The sequence below is a fragment of the Caretta caretta genome, chromosome 2, assembly GCF_965140235.1.
Source record: "Caretta caretta isolate rCarCar2 chromosome 2, rCarCar1.hap1, whole genome shotgun sequence".
NCBI lineage: Eukaryota > Metazoa > Chordata > Testudines > Cheloniidae > Caretta > Caretta caretta.
Genome location: NC_134207.1, coordinates 155525686 through 155552234, shown reverse-complemented (window position 1 = coordinate 155552234; position 26549 = coordinate 155525686). Strand labels below are relative to the sequence as shown.

Below are 26549 nucleotides of genomic sequence, written 5' to 3'. Positions count from 1 at the left end.
TCTCCATATACAGTGCAGAGCTACACAGCAAGCCAGGTGGAACTTGCTACAATTTTCTTCTCCTGCCTGGGGACTTGGGTGTCCCAGGTGGACTGACTTGTGTATAAGCAAATACCTTAAAACCAGCTACATGTAGTTGGTTTATATACAAATATACATGGGCTGGATTTGTATTTTATGATAAAATACAGGATTGTGCCTTGAATCTGCATACATCATAGCTCGGTAACAGTTTTAGCACCAACCCTTTCATCTAGATACTTTCACATTTGACTTTTTGAGTACAGATTCTTCCATTGTAATCAAAATACTGATGGCAAGCAACTACAGGGCATAGAACTGGGGAGTGAAAGAGCAATAGGTCTCATTTACTGATTACTAAACTTGCTTTAATGCTGTAATAGTCATTAATCCAAACCTTCCAAACAGGAAGTACAGACTATAATGAGCAATTCATCAATCAAAATTTCCTCTCAAGATCCCTGCCTTAGTAGTTAAAAAAAAAAAAAAAATCACAGCATATTCAGGGCAAATGTGCAGCTATTAAACAGCGTTTCTCTTGGAGAGCCAAATAACTTGAAACCTAGAAATGCTTGTAATCCCACTGAAAGCTGGAATTTCAGACCCCAGACTATGTACTGGAGCATTTGTGCAGTATTAAGAATATGTTTTAGATGCCTTCTCTCATAAGTCACCATGGTAAAAGATGCAGATTCTTTACCAGAAGTCCTTACAGTTCTGCATGAGGCACTTTAAGGTCCACTGCCTTCAATACAGTGGGAAAACCATGTGTTGTAACATGATTTGAGGATAAAAGTAGTGGTAAACTGTCAAGAATAAACTTCAGACATAATCTCAAAATAAATTCACCAGCATGGAAATGGCATTAAAAGACTTCAGATTTCCACAATGAATAAAAACATAAGAGGCAGAAAATGACACCAGCATCTTTTAGTGAGGAGGCATATCTTTTTTTTTTTCTTTTTAAAAAGAGTTTTGCTTTATTAACCGCAGACAGATATTGTGTGCTAGGAAGGTGCTCAGATATGACAACAATAAGAGGCCAGATGTGTGTCTAAATTAGGTGGCTATAAATTTTAGTGTCAGAAGATGAGAGATACTAGATGGCTCATTGAGCTAGCACCTAAAAGCATAACAAAATCCAGTGGCTGGAATTTGAAATCAGCAAATTTCAAACTGGAAAAAAATGCTTACTAATCTGTTCTGTAACTATTGCTCTTTGAGGTGTGTTGCACACGTCAGTTCCACTTCAGGTGACCCACAAAGCAGTTCAATCCTGAGGTGGGATCAAAGTCTGCCTGAATAATGATGGAAGGACTATGCATCCAAATCTGGCATCATCGCTAGACTGTTGAGAGATGGCCTAATGAGATGCAAAGGTATGTACCAATGACCAAGCTGCAGCTCAACAAATATCCAGAATAGGCACTTGAGCGAGAAAGGCTGCATGTGATCTCATTGAACATGCTAGCACCCTGTGTGGTGGATTATATTGGCCATGTTGTAGCACAAACATATACAGAAGAATACACAACGAGATTTGTTGACATGAGACCGGAAGGCCCATCATTCTGTCCACAACCACCATGAACAGTTGTGAGGATAACCTAAACAGTTTAGTCCTGCCCAAGTAAAACACTAATGCTCTCCTAACATCCAAATGTGTGGAGTCTCACTCCTCATCCTTATAAGCATGAGACTTAGGAAAGGAAGAAAGTTTGCAAGTAAAGTGCCTGACTGATGTGGAAGTGAGAAACCACTTTGAAATTTTGGATGAAGGCATAGGTATACCTTGTCCTTGTAGATGTTTGTTTTTGGTGGGTCAAATACCCAGACTCTCAATTCTCCTACTCTCCTTGCTGAGGTAATAGCCACCAAAAAGGTGACCCTCATTGAAAAATGCAGCAACAAACAGGTAGCCAGCGGTTTAAAGGGCTGTCCCCTTAGCTTTACTAATACCAGGTCTAAGTTTAAGGGGGAATAGGATCCTCTACTTGGGGGTATAGATGGTTCAGACCCTTCAAAAACTTAAGTGACTATGGACTGGAGAGAAGTAAGCAATTAGTGACATGGCTTCAGGCACTTAGGAAGTGGGATACCATGTTGGAAAAAACAGGGGCAGGAGAAACTGAGGCCAGGTCTACACGTGGGTGGGTGGGTGGGTGGGGAATCGATCTAAGTTACGCAACTTCACTTATGTGAATAACGTAGCTGAAGTCGACGTACTTAGACCTACTCACCACAGCGTCTTCGCTGCTGTGAGTTGACTGCTGCCGCTCCCCCGTCGACTCCGCCTGCACCTCTCGTGGCAGTGGAGTACAGGAGTCAACGGGAGAGCGCTCCGGGGTCGATTTATCGAGTCTAGTCTAGATGTGATAAATTGACCCCCGCTGGATCGATCGCTGCCCACCGATCTGGCGGGTAGTATAGACATACCCTGATACTACAAACTGGTAAGCTACTCTCCACAAGAATGTCAAACTGACTGCTTGGTGTTTCAAGGCTGTCTGGATGATGATCTCACCATGGCTGAAAAGAAAGGAAGAGGTGGTCTCCTCCTGTAACTTTTCTCTTTCCTGCTAGATTGGTTCTGGTGCCGAGACATACCAGAATAAAAATGGTGATACTGCTGCGGCTACCACTGCTGCTTCTTTGGGAGGGGAGCGTAAATACTCAAAGACTTGAATATAGTCCGAGAGTCTTTAAGGTTATGAAGCTTGTCATCAGCCTGCTATGAAAAAAACCTCAGTCCCTCAAAAGGGAGATCCTGAATGGTCTGTTGGACCTACTGAGGAGGACCCGATGACTGGAGCCATGAACATCTGTGCATTGTAATGGCCAGTACCATGGCTCTGGCAGCAGAATCATCAGCATCCAATGCAGCATGAAGCAAGGTCCCGGCTACCAACTTTCCTTTGTCCTCTACTGCCAGAAGCTCTTGCCTGGCTTCCTCTGGTAACTTCTCTGCAAACATTAAAACATTGCCGGGTGGCAGAAATTGTAATGTCCCAGCAACGCTTGCTAATTAGAAATCTGGAGTTTTAGTTCAGCTGTTGAATAAGCTTTCCTGCCAAAAGATTGAGCGTCCTTGCATCTTTTGATTTTGGGATAGATACCCACTGTCTGTGGTGTTTGCTTTTGTTAGCAGCTGAGACCAAAAGACCCTGGTGATGGGAAGGTGTGTTGAGGTATACAAACCCCACACTTTAAGGCTGCTCTGGGCTCAGCCAGCCCTGCCCGCCATACCTACAACAGATGCACAGACTGGAGGAGGCGTTAAAAGGAAGCAGAACAGCTCACTTATGGGCAGGGCAGGGAAGAAAAACGACCATTACCTTGCAGCTCCTGAGGGAAGGGTTGAAGGAAGGCAGGATCTCTTTCTCAGCAACTGCTTGAAGTTCCCTCCCTGAGAGAAGGAGGACCTGCTTCTGATAGACCCTCAGAGGGAGACATTTCTCCCCTCATCTACTAACCCAGTTTATCCGTGTTGATTCCCGTGTTTTGTTTAGGGACTGTCCCTGAAGGGGAGAGACTTAGAACTGGCCTGGCTGGAGGCCCCAGGCATGAGAGGATGCAGCTGCTGCCCCAAGAGGGAGAGAGCTGCCATGCCATGTCCAGCTGTGAAGTGGTGCCAGGCAGAGACCTGATCCCCTTCACAGTGTCTTGTTACAGACTGCGAACTTTGGACAATAGTGGGGTGCTAGGAAGTGGCCCAGGGAGGGCAGCTTTAAAGTGCTCCTGGGTGTCAGGAGCTCAGGCTCAGCGGCTTGCATGCTCCTGGACTAGCGTGATCAGGGACAGCTGCTGCTAAGCCTGATGCCTGCCCCAGTGGGCAGGCTGGGGGCGGTACAGCCATGCTGGAGGAGCTGCCTGTGCAGGGCACTGGCTCCTGTGAGCAGCGGCCTGACGTGTGGCTGCTTTCGCCCCAGCCATTCCTGACAGAGCCCTACAGCTCCTTGGATATCCGATTTATATCTGCAGATATAAATTTGGTATATCTGGCTCTAGCCCAGGCTACCCCACCAAATCCCAACCCCGCATGTCAAAGGGCCTATGCCCTGACCACTAGGCAACATTCCCCTTGACTGAAGGCCATCACACGAGGTGTAAAAATGTTCAACCCCCTTTAAGGGGACATAATACCCCACTTAGACCTTTTTGCTGTAGGAGGCAGTGAAGATGGTGTTTACCATAATACTTTTTTGGGCTCCAAAATAACCTCATTTACGGGGATTGTCATTTGAGAAGGCCCCACAGATCTCAAGGTATGAACCAATCTGTGTGTGGCTCCTGAACTACTTCCACCTGGATATCTAGGGAGGAAGCCACCCGCTTTAAAGGGTTCTGGTGGGCTCCATAATCATCCCGGGGACGTGAAGAAACATAAGACATAACCACCTCGTTGGGCGATGAGGAGGAGGAACCCAAGACCGGATGAGGTGGAGCTTCCCCCATTTCCTCCAAAGGGGGGATTCACTGAGGCAGACTGCTCATGTTCGGTACAGGGCCTGGCACTGGGAGCAGCTTCTTGCAGTTTTAGCCATGCAGGATCACAACATCTATTGGAGGACATTGAGGGCGGAGGGTGCGGAGAGGGTTTGGAGGCAGGAGGAAACCCACATGGGTTCCAGCACGGCCATCAATATGGCACTGGAGCTCAACTTCTTCCCAACCATGGCTACTAGCTGACTAACGGGGAGGCTCCACTAGATACCAGAGGTTAAAGTCTCTTGAAGGAGCGCAATGGCTTACGTGATGTGGCTGCGACACACAAGATCCAACTTCTCCCTTGCACGATGAACTTTAGCCGTCCAATCAGGTAGGTGCAGTGTTTCTTGTGCCAGGGAGTAGTGACGGTAGTCCAGAGAGGATGGCATCAGGGAAATCATAAGCTGGCTTGCCTCTCGAGTGGGAACCAGATTGTCTGGAGGTAGCAAGGGTACTGGACATGGAACTCTGGTAGCCAGCAAATCCATGAGAGTGTCCGTCAGTACCGGGAGAGATGTCTCTTGGTCTGCCAGTGATGCTAGCTCTCAGCGGGTATATGCCTCAAGTGATGACAGCACCAGAAGATTCTGTTGCTGCTACTGCTGAGCCAAAGATGACAGCACTGCTTAACAGGATGGTGCTCGCTTAGCGGTCGATCTCAATGGCCCCATTAGCGGCGCTGAAGTCGATGACCTCTCTTGGAGGTTGTATCTGTACCACAGAGTGCCTCAGCACTATGTGCACTCCATTCTCCTTCCCAACTTGACTGCTGGAGTTCAGTGCCAGGGACCTTGATTTCCTGGACAATGGCTCTCTGGTTGCTGTCCTCTGATGCTGCTTCTTCAGTACCAGAGAAGGAGATTGGCACAGACTCTGCCTGGAAAGGGGGAACACTCCTGACTAAAGCAGAGTTGCACAGTGCCTGCCCCAAAGGGGAAGGCTTTGAGGGTGGGCATAGGGCTGCCTCCATAAGAAGGTACTTCCCTGTCTTTTTTACTTCTGGGCTAAGTCCCTGTAGATTTGGCATCTTCCTCTGATGTGACCTTTTTCTAGGGTAGTTCAGGCACCTACAGTGCAGGCTGTTGACCAGAACTGTCTTCTTGGATGCACTGTAAAGTTTGAAACCCGGGGAACAAAGCAAGCTCTGGCACCGGTACCCAAAACCGAAAGGAACGATAACGTACGGTAGTAAAAAAGGAAACCTATTAGTAGAAAAAAACGCCTACACTAAGACTGTATACTGTCAGCTATTGACAAGTACCCACTACATCCATTAAAAATACTGAGAAAGAGGAAAACACTTGCAGTAGCAAGGTAGAATGCTCTTACAACAGTCACAGGCGGTAAGATGGAACTGAAGGGGGTTGGAGGCAGCTCTTCCCTTTATACCATCCCACAGCAGCATAAGTAAGCAGAGGGCACATGTGCTATCTTGACGGGAATTGCTGAGTGAAAAATCTCTAATGCTAGTGCACTGAGCAAACACACACCTGAAGTGGAATGGACATGTGCAACCACTTGAAGTCCTTTTTTTTTCTCCAGGGTTTGTCTACACATTGAGTTATTCTGGAATAACTCCACATGGGGACACACTTCTTTTGAAAAAGAGTGCCTTGTTCTGGGTTAGCTTATTCTATTTTCAAAGCTATTGTGCTTTAAATTCACATCCTACCTTAAATATAAATTAATTTTCAAGTGTAGACAAGCCCTTAAATAGCGAGGGGAATAAACAATTGGAACAGCTCACCAAGGGATGTGGTAAATTCTCTAGCATTAAGAGTCGCAGGGCTTATTTACATTTGAAATGCTACAGCGACACAGCTGCATTGCTGCAGTGTAGACACTACCTATGCTGATGGGAGGGGTTCTCCTATTGAAGTAGATACCATCTTCCTGAGAGGTAGTAGCTAGGCTGACAGAAGAATTCTTCCGTTGACCTAGCACTGTCTACGCTGGGGGCTAGGTCGTCTTGACTATGCTGTTCAGGGGTGTGGTTTTTTCACACATCTGAGCAATGTAGTTAAGCCAAATTAACAGACCTCAACCAAAAACATGGGTCTTTCTGAAAGACATGCTCTAGGTAACCACAAGTATGGGGCTGGATGCAGTAATCACTTCGTGAAATTCCATGGCCTGTGTTATGTACAGAGTTCAGTTTAGATAGTCAAAATGGTTCCTTCTGGCCTTAAAATGCGAGAATCTATGGAGTTAGATATTTCCCTCCAAATATATATATATTTCCAATAATGAACACAAAAATGATTGATGCCAGACACCTATACCAAACACATTCTTGTGGGAAGTAATGTCTAAACGATGTATTGAACTGAACTTTATTAAAATGGACTTCCATCCAATGACTCTGAACAAATATATCTTCTAATGTGGCTCCCAAAATCAACTGAAAGCAAAAGCCAGCCAAAAGATGCCTAGAATGAACATCCCTGGATTGCCACAGAGATACAATGAAGACCCCTTTTCAAATTATATTGCACCTGGCAGAAGCACTTACTGTACTTGTGTTACATTTTGTTCAGGGAAGCAGGACCATCAACCCAACTTTCAGAAAGTACCATGGTATCTAATGACAAGTGGCCAGGACCTCTATTTTACTCCATCTGAAATATGGCATCTTCAGTAGCACAGCTATCCCTTGACACTACCAGAAGGAACCATTTTGACTATCTAAACTGAACTTCTACATAACAGGGCCCAGATTTTCCTTTAAGGTCTCCTCTTGAGTTCTGAGCTGATGAGTACATCACTGGAAAGCCTGGCTTCAGTGTTCAATACAACAATCTGATCTGTGATATCTACTTGCAAAACTGAGTGCTTTGCTGAATTCAATTCACCTCATACAAGTCCACTCAGTCCTGCTTCTCGTTCAGCCAATAACTCAGACAAACAAGTGTGTTTACATTTACGGGAGATAATGCTGCCCACTTCTTGTTTACAATGTCACCTGAAAGTGAGAACAAGCATTCGCGTGGCACTGTTGTAGCCAGCACCGAAAGGTATTTATGTTATGCTAAACATTCATATGCCCCTTCAGTCTTCGATTTGTAGGCTCTAAAGTTATACATTGTTTTGTTTTTGAGTGCAGCTTTGTGGTGAAAAAAAAAATCTACATTTATAAATTGCACGACAAAGAGATTGCACTATAGTACTTGTAAGAGGTGAACTGAAAAATACTATTTTTAAAAATCTTTTTTACAGTGCAAATATTTGTAATAAAAAATAACAATGTAAAGTGAGCACTGTACACTTTGCATTCTGTGTTGTAACTGAAATCATTATATTTGAAAATGTAGAAAAATTTATAATACATTTAAACTGATATTCTATAATTGTTTAACGGTGAGATTAAAATAGCGATCACTATTTTTTTAATCTCACGATTAATTGGAATTATTTTTTTAATTGTTTGACAGCCCTAAATTATATTATCACTACTCTAAAAGAAAGTACACATGGAATTCAGACAAAGTAAAAATGGATTCCATACAACTTCATGTAATATTGGTAAAAGAGTTCATAAACAATTGGTTTTATTTAAGCCATACTATTTTCAATCACTGAATTGTTAAAATGAACAGATTACATCACACTAGCAAAACAATGCCAGTTCCATTCAGAAGGGTTTCCATACGAAGAAATAAACATTTCAAATTTTTTTCTTGTTCAGTTAGAACACAAAAATGTGGGATTTTTCTCACTTTAAGTACGTTCTGAGATTTATCAGTGCTGGCTTGTAGTGTTTTAAAATATTGCTAGGTAAATATGGCTACATACTATATTTTCCATAAACAGATTTCTTACACACAATCTTACACAATGTAATGTAAAAGCACTGTTTTCATGATGAAAAAGAATAAATGGTTTGCCCAAACAGCCATATACAAATGCTTTCATTTCTGTAAGTCTTACCTGACCAGGTGCTACATCAGTTGGATCTGGGCCATGATGAAATTCTCTGTGCAATTTTCCGGAGTGCAAATCTTGTACAAATTGCTTGAGTTTACCTGGAATTCTGAAACAAAATCCCGCCCAGTAAACATATGATAGATAAGCACACAATCAAACTGAAAAATAAAGTAGATTGTTTAGAGTAGCCCAATTTTCTCCTGTGCATCAGATACAGTATGTTCACTTTAAGTGATTAATTTATGGTAGAAAGCTAAATGGATGGTACATTTGTGTTAAACTACCACACCAGGTTTTTTCTTCTTCTTTGCTATCTCCTGAGTGCACAGCAAGTATTTCTTCCCTTCAATAATTCCCACAGCGTTGTCCTAGCCAATAACCTCATTGTATGCTCAATTCAACTCCACACTACGCATGCTGCAGACGAGAACAGCAGGTTCCACTCTGATTCCAAACCTGACAGCAGAATTTGATGTGGCTGGATGGCCAAAGGGCATTACTATAAAGGCAAGGGCAGTTTTCCATTTTGCCCTTGGAGCAGTTCCTCTCTAAAATCAGACCCTGTCCAACAGAATAGCTGGGCTTTGCAAATTACTGAGATGCTTTAAGATTTTACCTTTTATTTAAAAACCATGAACTGTTCACAAGGTCACTTCTGCCATATCTAGATGTCTCCGAAGTTCAGCTTGATCCTATGGGACTGTCTATGAACCTGCCAATTTCTCTCATTTATATCTGACAAATGCATTACCCTTACTGCTTTTTGACTCAAGCCGTAGCTGTTACTAGTCAGATACAGACTATGAAGCAGAGGTGTTTTTGAAAAGACAAAAAATACCTTATAATTTTTTGAAGGGAACTACAAATCCACATGACAGCTATAACTGATAATTATGTACATAAGCTATTATAGCTATGATTAAATTTAAACTATTATTACTCTAATGCAAATTGCTTGCAAAGTGTTTTGTTAAAAACCAATTGTGTGCGCGGTGAACATGCTACTTTGCACAAAATATTCATAAGAGTGCAACAGTAAATGTAACAAAAACAGTTTTAGGATTTTACTATTAATCAAAATACACTAAGGCTTGTATTATATTATAGGCAGATAACATTTTAAGAATAAGCCTGCTAGAATTTGAATAAGAAGCTGGCAATGATCACCAGATTTCTGCCAAACTCTGTTGCAACACTGTGTGGTAGGGCTCCAGAATAAGACACTGAGAAGTCAGGAAGCCTGATTGCAATGTTTATACCAAGGATTGTGCATGATACAATGGTTTCTTGCTAGCCACAGTGTCTGTGGTCATCATTGCTAACAGATTCCATTCACATTTGGTCCTAGTAACTTCAGACTTGGGGCAATTGCCATGTTTATAAATTTTGCGCTTTGCTTTTAAAATTTGGGTTACATTTGTCGAGCACCAGAACTGACACATAGCATAATCTTTTCAAGAAGGCTTGCAGGGGATATTAAAGCTTGAATAGGTACAATGGGACTCAAGCAAGTGTATGAACACAGTATTACAGTGACTGCTTACTCAATTCACATCATTTGGATGCATAAATACATAATTTGCATCAACATAGCAACTGCACATCCAAATTAGTTGTGCAGCTGTGTGCATGCACTTTAGTAAAATCAAACCATGATTATCCAATCACCACACTTGGCAACATATTTCCATTTACATGTTACATTGAATACAACTCTCAAAGAGAGCTGGATTTTTTGGCCAGATTAAATACAAACAGAAGATAAAATCATATCCTCACTGTTCTTCCTGTTGTCTCTGACATTAAAGATATCAGTACAAATCCTTTGGTTTAAATTGTCATAGTTCTACTGAAGCCAATAGAGTTATGACAACTTACATCAGCTGAGGGCCTGCCCTCTGGTGCCAAAACTCTAGGAAACCAACTCAGTGTTGACAGTCACTTTATCATCAAACATCAGTTCCCTTTAGAAGAGTTTGTAGAAGTGTTTCATTCAGTATTACACATCTGGTAGCTGGAGAGCCTTCATACAACTTTTCATTTTGGATCTATGGAGTAACAGAAACCTTGTCTGGGCAAGACAAAGGGTCCTGTGGTGAACACCTTACTTTTATTTAGATACATGTGGAGTGGGTGTTGAATAAGTTTGGGGTGTAAATTATTTCCTGTTCATTAAGCACTGACTGTATACTCTATGCTGCTCTAAACAATATAAAAATCAGCTCTTCAGATAACAAATAGGAAGCTAAACAGGTACATGGATAAAGCTGACAGTGATTAGCGAAAAAGTACAGTTTTGTGACAGCAGTTCAGGGATACAAGTTACACACAGTTTGCTCACTCACTATGCAGGGTTGTTGATGAAGAGAGGCCCTTCAGCAGCTTTTGCCAACATTATGTGCAAAAGCTCACAGTGATAGAGAGGGCAAGGTAGACGGGTGTGGCATAGCACAGGAAAAACTATTCTGCTTTCATACATTTCATGTTGATTTATTTATTTATTGTAATTTATAACTTATAAAGAGGTACCCAAACTGGTACTCTGGGCAACCTGGATGTTACCAAAAGCAAAAATCCAACAAGAACAAAAAGCAGCAAGTCCCCCAGAAAATTTCCAGTCAAATCTTCCCCAACACAACCAGGATTTTCACCATCAAACTTCCACTCGTCATAAACAATCAGCCCAGATAGGGCCCAATCCCTTCACCCAGTTGGCTACAAGAAAGGCTTGACAGTGGGTCCCTCAGAGATGATGCTCTAGTGCCAGTCACCTCTCTCTATTCAACTGAGGAGGATCTAGCGCAAGCATCTTTGCTTGCCACCGTTGTGGCAGCGTGAGAGAGAGAGAGACATGGTCTCTCAAGTAGGTCCCAAACCACCTAGTTAGAAATACCACTGTATTTAGAAAAAACTGAAGACCAGGGATTAAATTGATACTCCATCTATTTTATACATTTTAGGCAGTTATTATCCCAACAAATCAGCCATATTCCACTGACTCTGAAGGCAGAATATCTGGTGGGCACTTATGTAAAAGGAGCTTCTCCTCCAATGATCCATGACTAGCTCACGAATGTCAACGTTGCAGTAGAGAAAAATAGATGGTGACAGATTGGAGGATTCTTACCACGGAATATTTTATACACATTAATTGCATAATATATCAGTCAACTATTTTATTCACTGCTCAAAAACTTTCCAAAGTAAACTGACGTTTCTATGTTGGCAGTAGAGGTACCACGGTGCTAAGAAATATGAAGGCTAATTGAGCAACTAGAACTTGCAGCAGCATTTAAAACTTGGGGTCAGATTCTCAGCTAAATGTGCATCAGCATAGATCCTTTAAAGTTAATGTAGTGCAATCATTTACATCCGCTGGAGATCTGATCCTGGATCCTACGCCCCCAACCTCAGCTAATAAAATATTTTACCTACTTTCAGTCATATAATGTTGGTTACAGTGTTTAAACAAATGTATTTCTTTGTCTTGCCACAAGAAGACACGATTTTCAAAAGAAAGGAAGGGTTTACTTACGCTAAGTCACTGAAGTCTGGAAAGACATACATGTGCCTAAAACTGTCAATAGCAATAACAGGACAGTCTGCTGGAGTCTTCTGAATATGAAGGAGTGGGTGTCTGAACTTATCACAGTCAGCATGCAGAAAGTTTATTGTACCTTAAAAATGAGAATACAGACCAAAATTTACATTAGATATTTGAATGTGAAAATATTAAGGCCTTGGTAAATTTATTAATAAAATCTGAGGTATTATGTACATTACAGTAACAAATACGGATGAAGGAATGAATGTAAACAAGCAAACACAATAAAACAATAAAAATGTTCTGAGAAATTGTTTTGGTTACAATATAGATTAGAAAATTTAAGTTTATAGGTCATAAAAATTCAACTGTATGAATTCCCATATATAAAATAAGCATTTCTGAAGTAACTGTTTATAATAAATAGTTTATATTTCAGTAGTGCCCAGAGGAGCCAATAGGTTCAGGGCCTCTTTGTGCTAAGCACTATAGAAGTAAACATGATCCCTTGCCCTAAAGAGCTTTAAAATTAGAGTGCTGCTCTAACTATTTATGCATTTTTTAGCATTTGGCTGAATAAAAAAATGTTAGTATGCCTACAAAGTGACAGGGTAAGGCAATAATAATTAGTGACCTTTTTCACTTATTAATTGTCGTGCCACTTCCTGCTGGAATTTTTCTAAACTCTCCAAATCATCTTTCATGTGGAAAAGTATAAGAAAAGGAAGGCCTTCTTCTGTCAATTCCTGCAGAAAGAAAGATACCAAATGAGAAACACACCTGATTTCTTCCAATACACAACATCCATTTTATGCAATTCTAGTGATATTTCTAGTTAGGTAGGACCACAACTTTACAGCCAGTTGATAGAATAGGATAGTCAATAATGAGGCAGGAGATATCATACAAAAGAATAAATAAGAGATTTAACTAAACTGCAGTACAGTTTAGAACCAGGTACAAAAGACTTACGATGGCATGCCTGAAGTTGTTGCCATCAGACTTATTTAAAAATAAAGTAACTACAGCCTCAACCTTGGAAAACAAAAAACCCACACAATCCCATATCTCCTTCCAGGCCGATACCAACCATTCTGTTCTTCAGTATCTAAATTGACTAGTAGTCAACTTTCAGATTTATTTCAATCTATTGATGATCTTTAAAATCCTAAATAACTTGGGATTCGCTTATCTGAAACTTTACCTATACCCCATCACAACAGTTCAGACCTTCTTGGAGGGGCTTGCTCTTTATTTCCAGGGTGAATCTCTCTACACTTGGTGTTCAGGCTGTCTTAGTAGAGGGCATAAACTTACGAATTTACTCCTTCAGTTTACCAGAGCACGATTTCAGCTAACTTGAGGGTATAATGCAAGACTTACCCAGTTTATCCTTCCTTTGATTTTTCCCCCCATCCCTGCATATTTTTTTTTTTTCATGATTGCTGTTTTGTACGGGTGGGAGAGCTCATTTTGTGCCTACGTGATTACATTTTCATGTACATTTTGTACGACTACCCTAGGGTACATTGTCCAGTGCTTTGCCCATCATTAAATGACTTAGGCAATGATGCTTCCACTGTTTCCTCTGGGTATTACACAGATGTATAGATATAAATCTGACTATTCTATAGATTTATAGATCTCCCTGTTAGGTAATATTTCCTGATATTCATCCCATCCTATCTTTATAGTTATATGTAAACTGCTGTATCTCCCCTTAGTAGTCTTTCAGCAAAGCACAATGTCACTAGTTAGCCTTATAGAGAAGGGCAGTTACCTTCCTGCAATGCATTGGTTCTGCGTACAGCATGCAATCCAAAAACCAGACTTTATTTATAGTGTTTCATGTTGCAAATTCATTGCTATTTTCTAAGTGCTGCACCTATGGTTTCCAAAGATCCCTCTCCTATTAAACACAGAATACCATGATGTGTTACATGTAATAATGCTATATTGCCTACAACCAAATACCACTCCTTCCATCATAGAAGTTTCTTGGTGGCTAATCATTCTAATACTCCTACTAGACTCTCAGTTGATTTCCCCCCCTTTAAAATAGACTCTTGTTGTTCAGCACTGTCCAATGACAGACAGGCTTTAGTTCCTAAAAAAGGGACAGGTCCTTGTCTCTGGAGGTTGCTTTTTTAAAAATGGTGTGCCTGAACTCAATTAACTTTGAGATAAATCCTTTTTCTAACATGTACTCCTAGTTCATATTCTCTGCTTTCCTCAGATATAGAGAATATTTTGTCCATTCTACCACCAAATCTAAATCTCTTGGGACATATTTTTACATGCAGAGAGATGCTGTGGTAAATGCTTTACCCTACAAGTAACTGGAAGGATTTGTCTGAACTTTTTTTTTTCCAGGGTGAGCTAGCTGGTTGTCACCTGAACATTCAAGAAGCAGTGTTGGAGTAAGACCAAGGTTGGTCTTTTACAGGAATTTTTAAAAACTTTCTGAAAAATCCATTTGTACTTCATGTAACTCCTGTTCCAACCATTTTTACTACGTCTACTACTTTCTCTCCCCCACCAAAATAATCTCCATATTTAAACATTTTTGTTCCTAGTCAGTTCTACCCACGTGGAGATGGGCTGGGCCCTCTGCCACCCTTCATAGGAGCTAACAAGGAAAAGTATCTGCTTGTGCTGTGGTGTTCGTCGTACCATTTCATCTCTAGCTTTGACCCCTTTTTCTAGAATTGAAGTACGAAGTAGAGCCCTTGGATATTTAGACTGAAATGTCACCTTCCCCTCCTGGGAGGGGAAAAGCATCTGCTACACTGTCCACCCATTCTATCCTTTTAATAATATATATATTCCATATACAACCAAGGTCATATTCGTAAAGTTATTTCCCCCAAATGGCGGGCTGTCAACAGAGTTGGCTAGAAAGTCTGAAAGCATTTTAAATATTTATGAACAGTGGGGAGTGGGAGTCCCAATTCCTAACCCTCCACCCCAGTTATTTTGACCATCTCTAATCATTAGCTATGTTGACTTCCTTGCTTGTCTAGAAAAAAGTGAAATCTAAGGACACCTTCATCAAAGAGATTCCTTTGGTCTTCCTGCTGACCTGTCCTCAAGGATCATGTCTTCTCTGCCAAAGGCCAGCACGTGTTGCCTAACAAATGAACAAGTTACTGCAGTATTCTTCAGACTCTGAACTAAATGCTCAGTACCACTAGTGTGTACATACTGAGTTAGGCCTCCTACACACAAGTCATTGGTTCCAGTCTGGCAGCACTTTTCTGCTCCCCCATATCATTTCTATTTCAAGGCTAACATCCAGGACTGGAGTGTTGTCTGTGGGATTTATTAAATGCAGTCCAACACAGGTATTATTTGGTTTGCCTTTCCAGTCTAATTCTCTACCAGGTCTGGATGATCAGCGAATGGAACAGCTGCTTGTCTCACTTTCTGGACTTCTCTCCTGCAACTGCTCTTTGTTTTGCACGGAGTGCACTGCAAGATGTTTCTCCCAAGGCATAACCTCCCACAGCTTTTCTGTAGGTCTTCACAGAACCATTAATCTTTTCCAGAATAAAATCTGAACCCGCCGTTCAGCATGTTATATCACATGGTTTCCTCTGACTTCAAAGTGTTTGTACTTTACAAATTTAACTGCTTTCTCAACAGATTGATTAACCTGTGATCACACTTATTTTCTTCTATTTTGAGAGATATTACTGGATCCCGTGGTATTTCTCCATTTTAAGAACAGAGAATCTCTCAGACTGGCAGAGAGCTTCAAAATGGAAGAAACTTCTTGAAGAAGTTCAACCACTCTATGTTGTCTAATGTCACAATGAATCACCCTGCTCTGAATTCCCAATTGTGTGGCCAGTATGCACACATAACTAATCTGATATTAAAAACTATGCAAACCAGAGAAATTAATTTACCAAGACTGAGTTCAATTTAAAATTAATTTCTAATGTTTTAATGTTGAACTCTCTTTTATTTACATCATATTTTATAACACATACTGGCAAGTCAAAGAAATACAGCTTAAAACATTGACGACAATGCTTCATACTTCTGTTTTAAAAATATTAGTCATTATATACTAAATGTCTAACTACTATAAAATTACAAGCAGGCAGAAGCATCAAAATTCTGGCATGTTTGAAATAGTTTGGCTACTGGCAGCACTGAGTTTTTAAACAAATGTTGCTAAGCAAAATGTCAATTTGGAATGACCTGGGATTGTAAGTATCTGCCTAAGTAAACTGGAGTGGAGATTCACAAGAGCAACTAGAAAAATTGGGACAGAAACTTGATACAAACTTACAATGATGAACCTTGGTTTCTAGGGCTCAGAATCTGATTTCACTGTGGGAAAAGTACACTAAAAATCCATCATGCAGTTCTAAAAATGCTAAATACCTGGCATCTTTTGCACGTGAAATGCAAATGAAGAATTAAAAATTGTGTTTAACAGAAGTTTCTGCTGAAAAGTCTAAATGCTGATTAAAAGATTACACTTAGCATGGTCTATCACACAAAATATTTTTTTCTCTGTCTTCTCCCCCCTGTTATGGAAACTAACAGAATAATTTGAGCACAGTCAAAACTGCACAGGATATCCCAGGTAGTGGAGAAAGCTAAAATGCCCCACAAAAGAAAATACATGATGATTCTTCAGTTTATACATCATCGTGTGGCTAACACACGGCAATATGTTAGAACTGCATTGCAGGTTTTAACAGGTGCTGTAGTCTAAATGTGCTGAGTGTAACTAATTAGCGAGTTCAATATATTATTTTAGTTTAGTTTGTATGTTTACATATTTACACGTAAATTATAATTTCGGGGTGGGAATACAGAAAGGAGAGAAAACATAAGGAGGCAGAGAATACAATGAAGGAAGGAAAAAAGAACACATTGTAAAGGGAACAGAGAGGAGATGAGAAATGAATACTAAGAACAATCCAGGGAAAGATACATCTTGATTTATTAAAGGAAGAAACGTGGTGGAAAACAGAAAGGGAAGGAAGGTCACCCAAAAGCAAGACAGACGTAGCAAGCAGTGTTGGTTGAATAAGGCTCAGCAAATATTAATAAATTTTACAGGTATTTATAGAATAATTTAATATTTTTGTGGCATTCAGCCAACTCTATAGCTTGTCAAATACTATTCAGCAAATACATATTAGATTAATGCTTGTGGAGGCTGGCAAATATATTCAGTAAATTTGTTTCCTATTAAGTTATATTTTAAATAATGTATTAAATAGAAAGATGATTGACAACATTTTATAACGAACGACAGCGTACTACAGGTTTCAGAGTAACAGCCGTGTTAGTCTGTATTCGCAAAAAGAAAAGGAGTACTTGTGGCACCTTAGAGACTAACCAATTTATTTGAGCATAAGCTTTCGTGAGCTACAGCTCACTTCATCGTACTACAGTTTTATTCCTTTACATTACTTGTGGTACCATGCTCACTGCATTTTTCACCCTGGCTAGTAGGTATTTCAAGCTCACAGTATAATAATCATGAATACTATGCATACATACAATGCCTTTCACATAAGGATTTTACAGCACCTCAAAATCTCTATGCAAAAGGTCTTGTACCTATTTAAGATGGGTAAACAGAAGCACAGAAAAGTTAAGTGATACACCAAGGTCACAGCACTATACCTACACCTATATACCCAAATCACAGATCTTCTGATACTTCCAAAATGATCCACATATCCTCATCTATAATCTCCTATACTCAACTAGTATATTAATTATCCACTAACCTCCCTCCAATTCACCATTCACTAAGAGCTGAGAAACAAAGTAAACAGTAAACTGAAGTGCAACTATTTTATACAAAAGGTAAAATAAATGCAGGGAAGGTGACTGACAGGGTGTAACTGAGTTCTAGAGAGAGTGAGTTTATTTTTGAAAGAGCAGATTGATGGTTAAATGAAAAAAGCAGAAAGGTGGAAGAAAAAAAGCAATCCTTACCTCTCCATTTTCAAATGTAATTTCACGAACAAGAGGCACACATTTATCTTGTGTCCATGCATAAGTCAAATCAAAATTGGTCATAGAACCTAAGTATACCATATCTGGAGCATTTTCCTGTTTTTAAAAAAAACATTTTGATTATTCTTATTTGAAAATAAGTAAATACTATATTACCTAAAGGGAGACCAAGTACATGACATGGAAATAGTGGTGGAGTGCATATATAGTTGTGGGACAGGACTGCAATGAGGAGTTGTGTTCAGACAAATGTATTACATATGCAATTCCCAAACTATGGCTTTAAAGAACATTAAACAAATAGATATATACAATAGTTTATACAACCAACTCCACTTTACAAGTTAATGTTAAAAATAAAAATCTGATACAATTTTGCATCTGTTAAAATGGGAGGATTAGAATAAATTAATTAAGATTTATTTTAGAATTTTGTAGGGTTGCTGATCAATAATAACTTGGTCTATGAAGGACTTCAAGATTTCAGCTGCACACAGAAGTTAGGTTTCTTAAAAATGGTGCTTACAAAAACACTGAAAAAATTAACAGGATGGAGAGAAACTGGAATCTCAGGGCTGATTAAACTTATATTGCCAGAGAGACATTGTTAAATTGTGGCAGGCTTTCTTTTTGTATTCTTGGTATTTGACTCTGAAGAAGACTGCATGAATTCTACTGTAGTTACTTGTGGTTAGTGTCAGGGAAGAAAACTGTCAAAAGCTGAGGGAGTGATAACAGGCACAGATTCAAAAATGACCTTCTAGACTCTTCCTGCAGCAAAGCGTGTTTGGAAACCCATCTGATTTTTTTTAGTTACCTTTCATTGTATTTGTCACCTTGACTGTCTGCTGTCTTAGTTTAAAATAAGGAACGCTTGTTAAGGTTTCATTGAGATTTAAAAAGGAAAAACTGAGCATTTCCTTTTATTGTGGATTTTTTACGAATAAAAACGATACATATATTTCATTATTATGAATGACAGCTTGGTAACTTCTGTGATTATATAATTAACGTTAAGAGAATGTTTTCTTTAGAAAACAGAACAGCAGACACCTGTAGATAAGTCATCTAATATCAGGTGCAAGAGAAAGTGAGGGAAGGTGTGGTAAACATCACCTGCTTTGAGGAAAACAAAATCTACTAAATAAGGTACAAAGGCAGAGAATTTGGCAATGCATATTGAAAAAAAATTTCTGCAGGACAAAAGAAACAGAAGTGGGACATCTGACAAATGTGTCATTTTTCTGGAAAAAACTCTCTCGTTTCAGGAAAGTCATAAATTTGAAATAATAAATGTAGGTGCGTATACTTATTTTTTCATTGTTAGACTAAGACCACTTCACCTCCCAAATTCAGAACCACTACTTCCCATGTTCATATATTTCTTTTTCTAGATAAAATATTCAGCTATAAAACAATTCAAAAATTGAGAAGCAGAAACATATTAAATTATCTAAACTTCCATAAGACCATATTTAATACACATAATGAAAACAAGCAACATAAGGAGTTAAACTTACCCCTGGTGGCTTGTAGATTACGTTGTCTCCACTAAATCTCTCTGGTTTTGAAATAGGCCTAAATAAAAGCAGTGAAGAAATATGCTTTAGTACTGATAGATAAATATAAAATGGCTTAGATAATGAAAGCAATAATCCACTTGGCTGAAATTGCTATCATATCTATTTTTAGGTACCCATTCATTACCATTTTTGAGCACCGAGAAACTGATCTTTCAATTAAGGTACTAGAGAGATCAACTGGAATTGGGTGTGAGGGGACAGGGAGAGGAGGATGTGGAATTAAGATTAACAGGTTTTGGTGTATGTGAGGAGCTTCACACTGTAGGTGATGCACATTGATGAATATAATCTAACTTTGTGTAATGAAGTTTTTTGTTTTTGATAACAGGGGTTTGGATAAAAGAGGTTCTAATATATTGGTGCATCTTCTCTTGATTACTAAACCACATTACTTTCTATAATTTAAAGGTTATCTTCAAAGGATTTTTTAAAAGTGTTGGCCCTTTTTGCTTCTTCATGATGTAAAGGCAGCCTGAAAAAAGAGAATGTGTATGTGAGGGGAGAGAAGTGTTTGCATTAATAAAGCTTTTTTTCCTGCTTACTCTTTTAACTGGAGATTCAGCTCTTGTCTACCCTGGAACTCTATAGATGACTAGAAAACTAATGAAATTAAGACTTCACAAGAGGTTAAATTAAAACCTGAGCAACAGAACAAACAAAAAATTAAGTCAAGACTGTTTAAAAAGAAGTTACCTTTCTTACAGCGACTGGAGTTCTCAGAGATGTGTGGTCCATATATATTCCAGTCTTGGTGTGCACGTGCCTCATGCCGTTGATATTGGAATCTTTTGGCCAGCAGTGTTCGGTGTGGCCGTGCCTGCACCCTGAGTGTCCTCCTGCTCCTGTACTGAGGACATACAGGGCGGGAAGGGCCCAGTAGCCACTCAGTTCCTTTATTACCACAGAATTAAGGAGTTAAAACACTCCAGAGTAATAGGGAAGGAGGATGGGTTGTGGAATATATGTGGACATCTCACAGAACTCCAGATCATTTAACAAAACTGTAACGATACTAACTCAAGAACCTGATCCAAAGTTCTTTCATCCACTTCAATGGGCATTAGATCAGGCCCCTAATTATTAAAGCATAATTCATATCAGAAAGGTAGGTCCTCAATTCTTCATTAATAATTAGAGGAAAGAATCTAGTGTTTATGGTTTATTGATTTAATCTGTATATTCCACAGGGAGCAAAACCAAATATCTTAATGTTTCTTTTCCTGTTACTATGTAATACAGAGTTTAGTTTTTCCAATAAAAAGCAAGTCAAACACTGATAAACACAAGTTAACTCTATTCCATCTTTCCCAATAAGTTGCTCTCTTACATCTAGTTTCTATCAGTGTTGAGACAGTAGTTTCTCACCATTAGTTATATAAAATTTACTTATAGCTGACTTAAGAAAAGCCAATGGATCCCATGTAGTTGCATTTTTGCAATTGTGATTTGATAAGACACAAATCCCCATATAATCTCTAACAGCCCACATTTTTCTTTGCTTCATTTAATCTAATTACTCTCCCTCTTGCTTCTAGTGTTTATGCCCTTCAAATACTTGCATCTGTTTCTATCTTCCTACCGTAGTTGTCATTTTGACCATGAGATATATATTTAATTACTTTTATTGTACTCCAGGTACAGAAGACAACTCTCCAGCAATGCATAATTATATGCATATTAATAAAAGGAGTTTTCTAACATATTTGCCTGCCTCCTTGTGTTTCCCATTTTCCTTTGGGCATACATAACTCAAAAACCAAAAGATATAACCACAATGTGACGGAACACCACCCACCCCCTTAATAAAGGAACTACACGAAGGCAACTTCCCATGTACAAAATTGTCTTTCACTGTATCAGACTCAGAAGTAGGTGTGGAAACAGAAGTATCTCAGCTACTATCAGGTCATACACCTATAGAAAAGAAAAACAAAGTTCTGCAGCACAATCTGTTGTGGGACCCATTTATTTTGTCAAGACCCTCTTCTGTCTCCTTCCACTTCAATCACTAGTCATGTGTATGTAACCACTGCTACTGAGTTCAGCACAATTAAAATCAAACAGCAGTGGAGTGCACTACATTAAAGAAAACAGCTCTAATGGTAAAAGACACGCCTTTTACAAAGTGATCAACAAAGAAAAATGAAAACAAGTTTCATTTTGTGCCATGATTTTTCTTTCTTTCTTTCTTGGTGAATAAAGACGGTCTACAAGGTCTTATTGTATTTCAGTGCCTCAAATTCAAGCATCCTGTCTATTCTTTGTTTTATCTGGAACACTATGGATGACTGGATATAAAAGACGCTAAGCAAATTAAACCTGGTTGAGGGGGGAAATGATTAAGGGCTTGTCTACACAGGCTGTTAGTGCATGGCAAGCTAGGGTGTGAATCTACAGTGCACTAGCTTGTAAGTTCCCATTCCTATTATTCATCATCTATCATTTAGGTAGATTCTTTTTCTCTCTTTCCCACCGATGATTAAAACACAATCAGAATCATGGACTGCATACATATAGTTTCTAAAACATTCCTCAAACTGTAAAATCAATTCTTCCACTTCCAAAATCACTAGGGTTCTTCCTTGAATTCCCTATAGTATATCAAAAAGAAAAGGAGTACTTGTGGCACCTTAGAGACTAACCAATTTATTTGAGCATGAGCTTTCGTGAGCCACAGCTCACTTCATCAGATGTGTACCGTGGAAACTGCAGCAGACCTTATATACACACAGAGAATATGAAACAATACCTCCTCCCACCCCACTGTCCTGCTGGTAATAGCTTATCTAAAGTGATCAGCAGGTGGGCCATTTCCAGCACAAATCCAGGTTTTCTCACCCTCCACCCCCCCACACAAATTCACTCTCCTGCTGGTGCTAGCCCATCCAAAGTGACAACTCTTTACATAATCAAGTCGGGCTATTTCCTGCATAGATCCAGGTTTTCTCACTTCTCCCCCACCCCCAAACACACACAAACTCACTCTCCTGCTGGTAATAGCCCATCTAAACTGACCACTCTCCAAGTTTAAATTCAAGTTAAACCAGAATATCTGGGGGGGGGGTAGGAAAAAACAAGAGGAAACAGGCTACCTTGCATAATGACTTAGCCACTCCCAGTCTCTATTTAAGCCTAAATTAATAGTATCCAATTTGCAAATGAATTCCAATTCAGCAGTTTCTCGCTGGAGTCTGGATTTGAAGTTTTTTTGTTTTAAGATAGCGACCTTCATGTCTGTGATTGCGTGACCAGAGAGATTGAAGTGTTCTCCGACTGGTTTATGAATGTTATAATTCTTGACATCTGATTTGTGTCCATTTATTCTTTTACGTAGAGACTGTCCAGTTTGACCAATGTACATGGCAGAGGGGCATTGCTGGCACATGATGGCATATATCACATTGGTGGATGTGCAGGTGAACGAGCCTCTGATAGTGTGGCTGATGTTATTAGGCCCTGTGATGGTGTCCCCTGAATAGATATGTGGGCACAATTGGCAATGGGCTTTGTTGCAAGGATAAGTTCCCGGGTTAGTGGTTCTGTTGTGTGGTATGTGGTTGTTGGTGAGTATTTGCTTCAGGTTGCGGGGCTGTCTGTAGGCAAGGACTGGCCTGTCTCCCAAGACTTGTGAGAGTGTTGGGTCATCCTTTAGGATAGGTTGTAGAAAGAGGGATTCTAGATGGACTCCTCCTGAAGGTCGAAACAGCAGACTGGACTTCTACATAGAGTGCTTCCGCCGACGTGCACGGGCTGAAATTGTGGAAAAGCAGCATCACTTGCCCCATAACCTCAGCCATGCGGAACGCAATGCCATCCACAGCCTCAGAAACAACTCTGACATCATAATCAAAAAGGCTGACAAAGGAGGTGCTGTTGTCATCATGAATAGGTCGGAATATGAACAAGAGGCTGCTAGGCAGCTCTCCAACACGAGTTTCTACAAGCCATTACCCTATGATCCCACTGAGAGTTACCAAAAGCAACTACAGCATTTGCTCAAGAAACTTCCTGAAAAAGCACAAGATCAAATCCGCACAGACACACCCCTGGAACCCCGACCTGGGATATTCTATCTACTACCCAAGATCCATAAACCTGGAAATCCTGGGCGCCCCATCATCTCAGGCATTGGCACCCTGACAGCAGGATTGTCTGGCTATGTAGACTCCCTCCTCAGGCCCTACGCTACCAGCACTCCCAGCTACCTTCGAGACACCACTGACTTCCTGAGGAAACTTCAATCCATCGGTGATCTTCCTGATAACACCATCCTGGCTACTATGGATGTAGAAGCCCTCTACACCAACATTCCACACAAAGATGGACTACAGGCCGTCAGGAACACTATCCCCGATAATGTCACGGCTAACCTGGTGGCTGAACTTTGTGACTTTGTCCTTACCCATAACTATTTCACATTTGGGGACAATGTATACCTTCAGATCAGCGGCACTGCTATGGGTACCCGCATGGCCCCACAGTATGCCAACATTTTTATGGCTGATTTAGAACAACGCTTCCTCAGCTCTCGTCCCCTAAAGCCCCTACTCTACTTGCGCTATATTGATGACATCTTCATCATCTGGACCCATGGAAAAGAAGCCCTTGAGGAATTCCACCATGATTTCAACAATTTCCATCCCACCACCAACCTCAGCCTGGTCCAGTCCACACAAGAGATCCACTTCCTGGACACTACAGTGCTAATAAACAATGGCCACATAAACACCACCCTATACCGGAAACCTACTGACCGCTATTCCTACCTGCATGCCTCCAGCTTTCACCCTGACCACACCACACGATCCATCGTCTACAGCCAAGCTCTGCGATACAACCGCATTTGCTCCAACCCCTCAGACAGAGACAAACACCTACAAGATCTCTGTCAAGCTTTCTTACAACTACAATACACACCTGCAGAAGTAAAGAAACAGATTGATAGAGCCAGAAGAGTTCCCAGAAGTTACCTACTACAGGACAGGCCTAACAAAGAAAATAACAGAACGCCACTAGCGGTCACCTTCAGCCCCCAACTAAAACCCCTCCAACGCATTATTAAGGATCTACAACCTATCCTAAAGGATGACCCAACACTCTCACAAGTCTTGGGAGACAGGCCAGTCCTTGCCTACAGACAGCCCCGCAACCTGAAGCAAATACTCACCAACAACCACATACCACACAACAGAACCACTAACCCGGGAACTTATCCTTGCAACAAAGCCCGTTGCCAATTGTGCCCACATATCTATTCAGGGGACACCATCACAGGGCCTAATAACATCAGCCACACTATCAGAGGCTCGTTCACCTGCACATCCACCAATGTGATATATGCCATCATGTGCCAGCAATGCCCCTCTGCCATGTACATTGGTCAAACTGGACAGTCTCTACGTAAAAGAATAAATGGACACAAATCAGATGTCAAGAATTATAACATTCATAAACCAGTCGGAGAACACTTCAATCTCTCTGGTCACGCAATCACAGACATGAAGGTCGCTATCTTAAAACAAAAAAACTTCAAATCCAGACTCCAGCGAGAAACTGCTGAATTGGAATTCATTTGCAAATTGGATACTATTAATTTAGGCTTAAATAGAGACTGGGAGTGGCTAAGTCATTATGCAAGGTAGCCTGTTTCCTCTTGTTTTTTCCTACCCCCCCCCCCAGATATTCTGGTTTAACTTGAATTTAAACTTGGAGAGTGGTCAGTTTAGATGGGCTATTACCAGCAGGAGAGTGAGTTTGTGTGTGTTTGGGGGTGGGGGGGAAGTGAGAAAACCTGGATCTATGCAGGAAATAGCCCGACTTGATTATGTAAAGAGTTGTCACTTTGGATGGGCTAGCACCAGCAGGAGAGTGAATTTGTGTGGGGGGGTGGAGGGTGAGAAAACCTGGATTTGTGCTGGAAATGGCCCACCTGCTGATCACTTTAGATAAGCTATTACCAGCAGGACAGTGGGGTGGGAGGAGGTATTGTTTCATATTCTCTGTGTGTATATAAGGTCTGCTGCAGTTTCCACGGTACACATCTGATGAAGTGAGCTGTGGCTCACGAAAGCTCATGCTCAAATAAATTGGTTAGTCTCTAAGGTGCCACAAGTACTCCTTTTCTTTTTGCGAATACAGACTAACACGGCTGTTCCTCTGAAACCTATAGTATATCAATATCTTTCTAGTACTAAAAAGTGATTTCCCTCCTCCTCCTGACAGCTTCTTCTGATTCCATTTGGGTTCTGTACAACTTTCCACACTGTGGACCATAGCACCCTCCCAATCTACCTCTGCAGTTACAGCCTCTCTCTCCCGCACTGTAGTTTCACTCTCATTAACCAACATATTTCTTAGTCTCTGGTGTTTGTTCGTCCTCTTTGCAAAGACCTCTCCTATATGGTTCAGTCTACAACTCTCTTCCTTTTTATCCATCTTGTTCGTAAGCAGTGAAGACTAACTTTTACACTGGTGATATTTCAACTCTGATTTTCTTTATAATTCTTTGAAATTGTGCCCACCCAGCCAATCCTCTCCATGTACCATAACAAGTAAAATTGTGGCTTTGTTTCAACTTCCTTTACCTAAACAACTCAAAGACAGTACTGCAAAAGCAGTATTGTCTTGAGGGTGGTTTGTGAGGTGGTCTGCTTTTCCTGCAAGATGAAAAGCTTTCGTATTTATTTCAGCTCATTGTAAGCTGATGGTTCATATAACCTTACAATTGTTGAGCTGTCTGTCCAGACTCAGACTGGGAGAACCCTATTTAGGATTAGGAAGGTACTTTATAATCTTTAGAATTTATAGGTGGATTTTGGATCTGACCAGAACCATTTAGTTCTATATACTCCAAACTAGAAACACCTGTCTGTGTAAGTTTCCAACAGGCGAGCCTAGACAAAAAAATCTCTCCAACAAGTTTGAAACCTGAAGTCACCATAACAGTAGTGGAAAATGTATCACTCTCCAGGTTCAGTGCCTCATAGGCCCTACCT

The 26549-nt window shown here is 40.4% G+C and overlaps 1 protein-coding gene across 1 annotated transcript in view; it reads right to left on the bottom strand.

Annotated features, from left to right (window-relative positions):
• Positions 1-26549, bottom strand: part of ERP44 (endoplasmic reticulum protein 44) — a 132401-nt gene that overhangs the window by 2880 nt on the left and 102972 nt on the right. Inside the window, exons 7-11 of the mRNA XM_048839428.2 lie at positions 19492-19549; positions 17951-18067; positions 12612-12723; positions 11969-12110; positions 8437-8539 (exon numbers count right to left, since the gene is read on the bottom strand). Coding sequence (XP_048695385.1) covers positions 8437-8539; positions 11969-12110; positions 12612-12723; positions 17951-18067; positions 19492-19549 — 532 coding nt within the window. The remainder of the gene's footprint in view (positions 1-8436; positions 8540-11968; positions 12111-12611; positions 12724-17950; positions 18068-19491; positions 19550-26549) is intronic.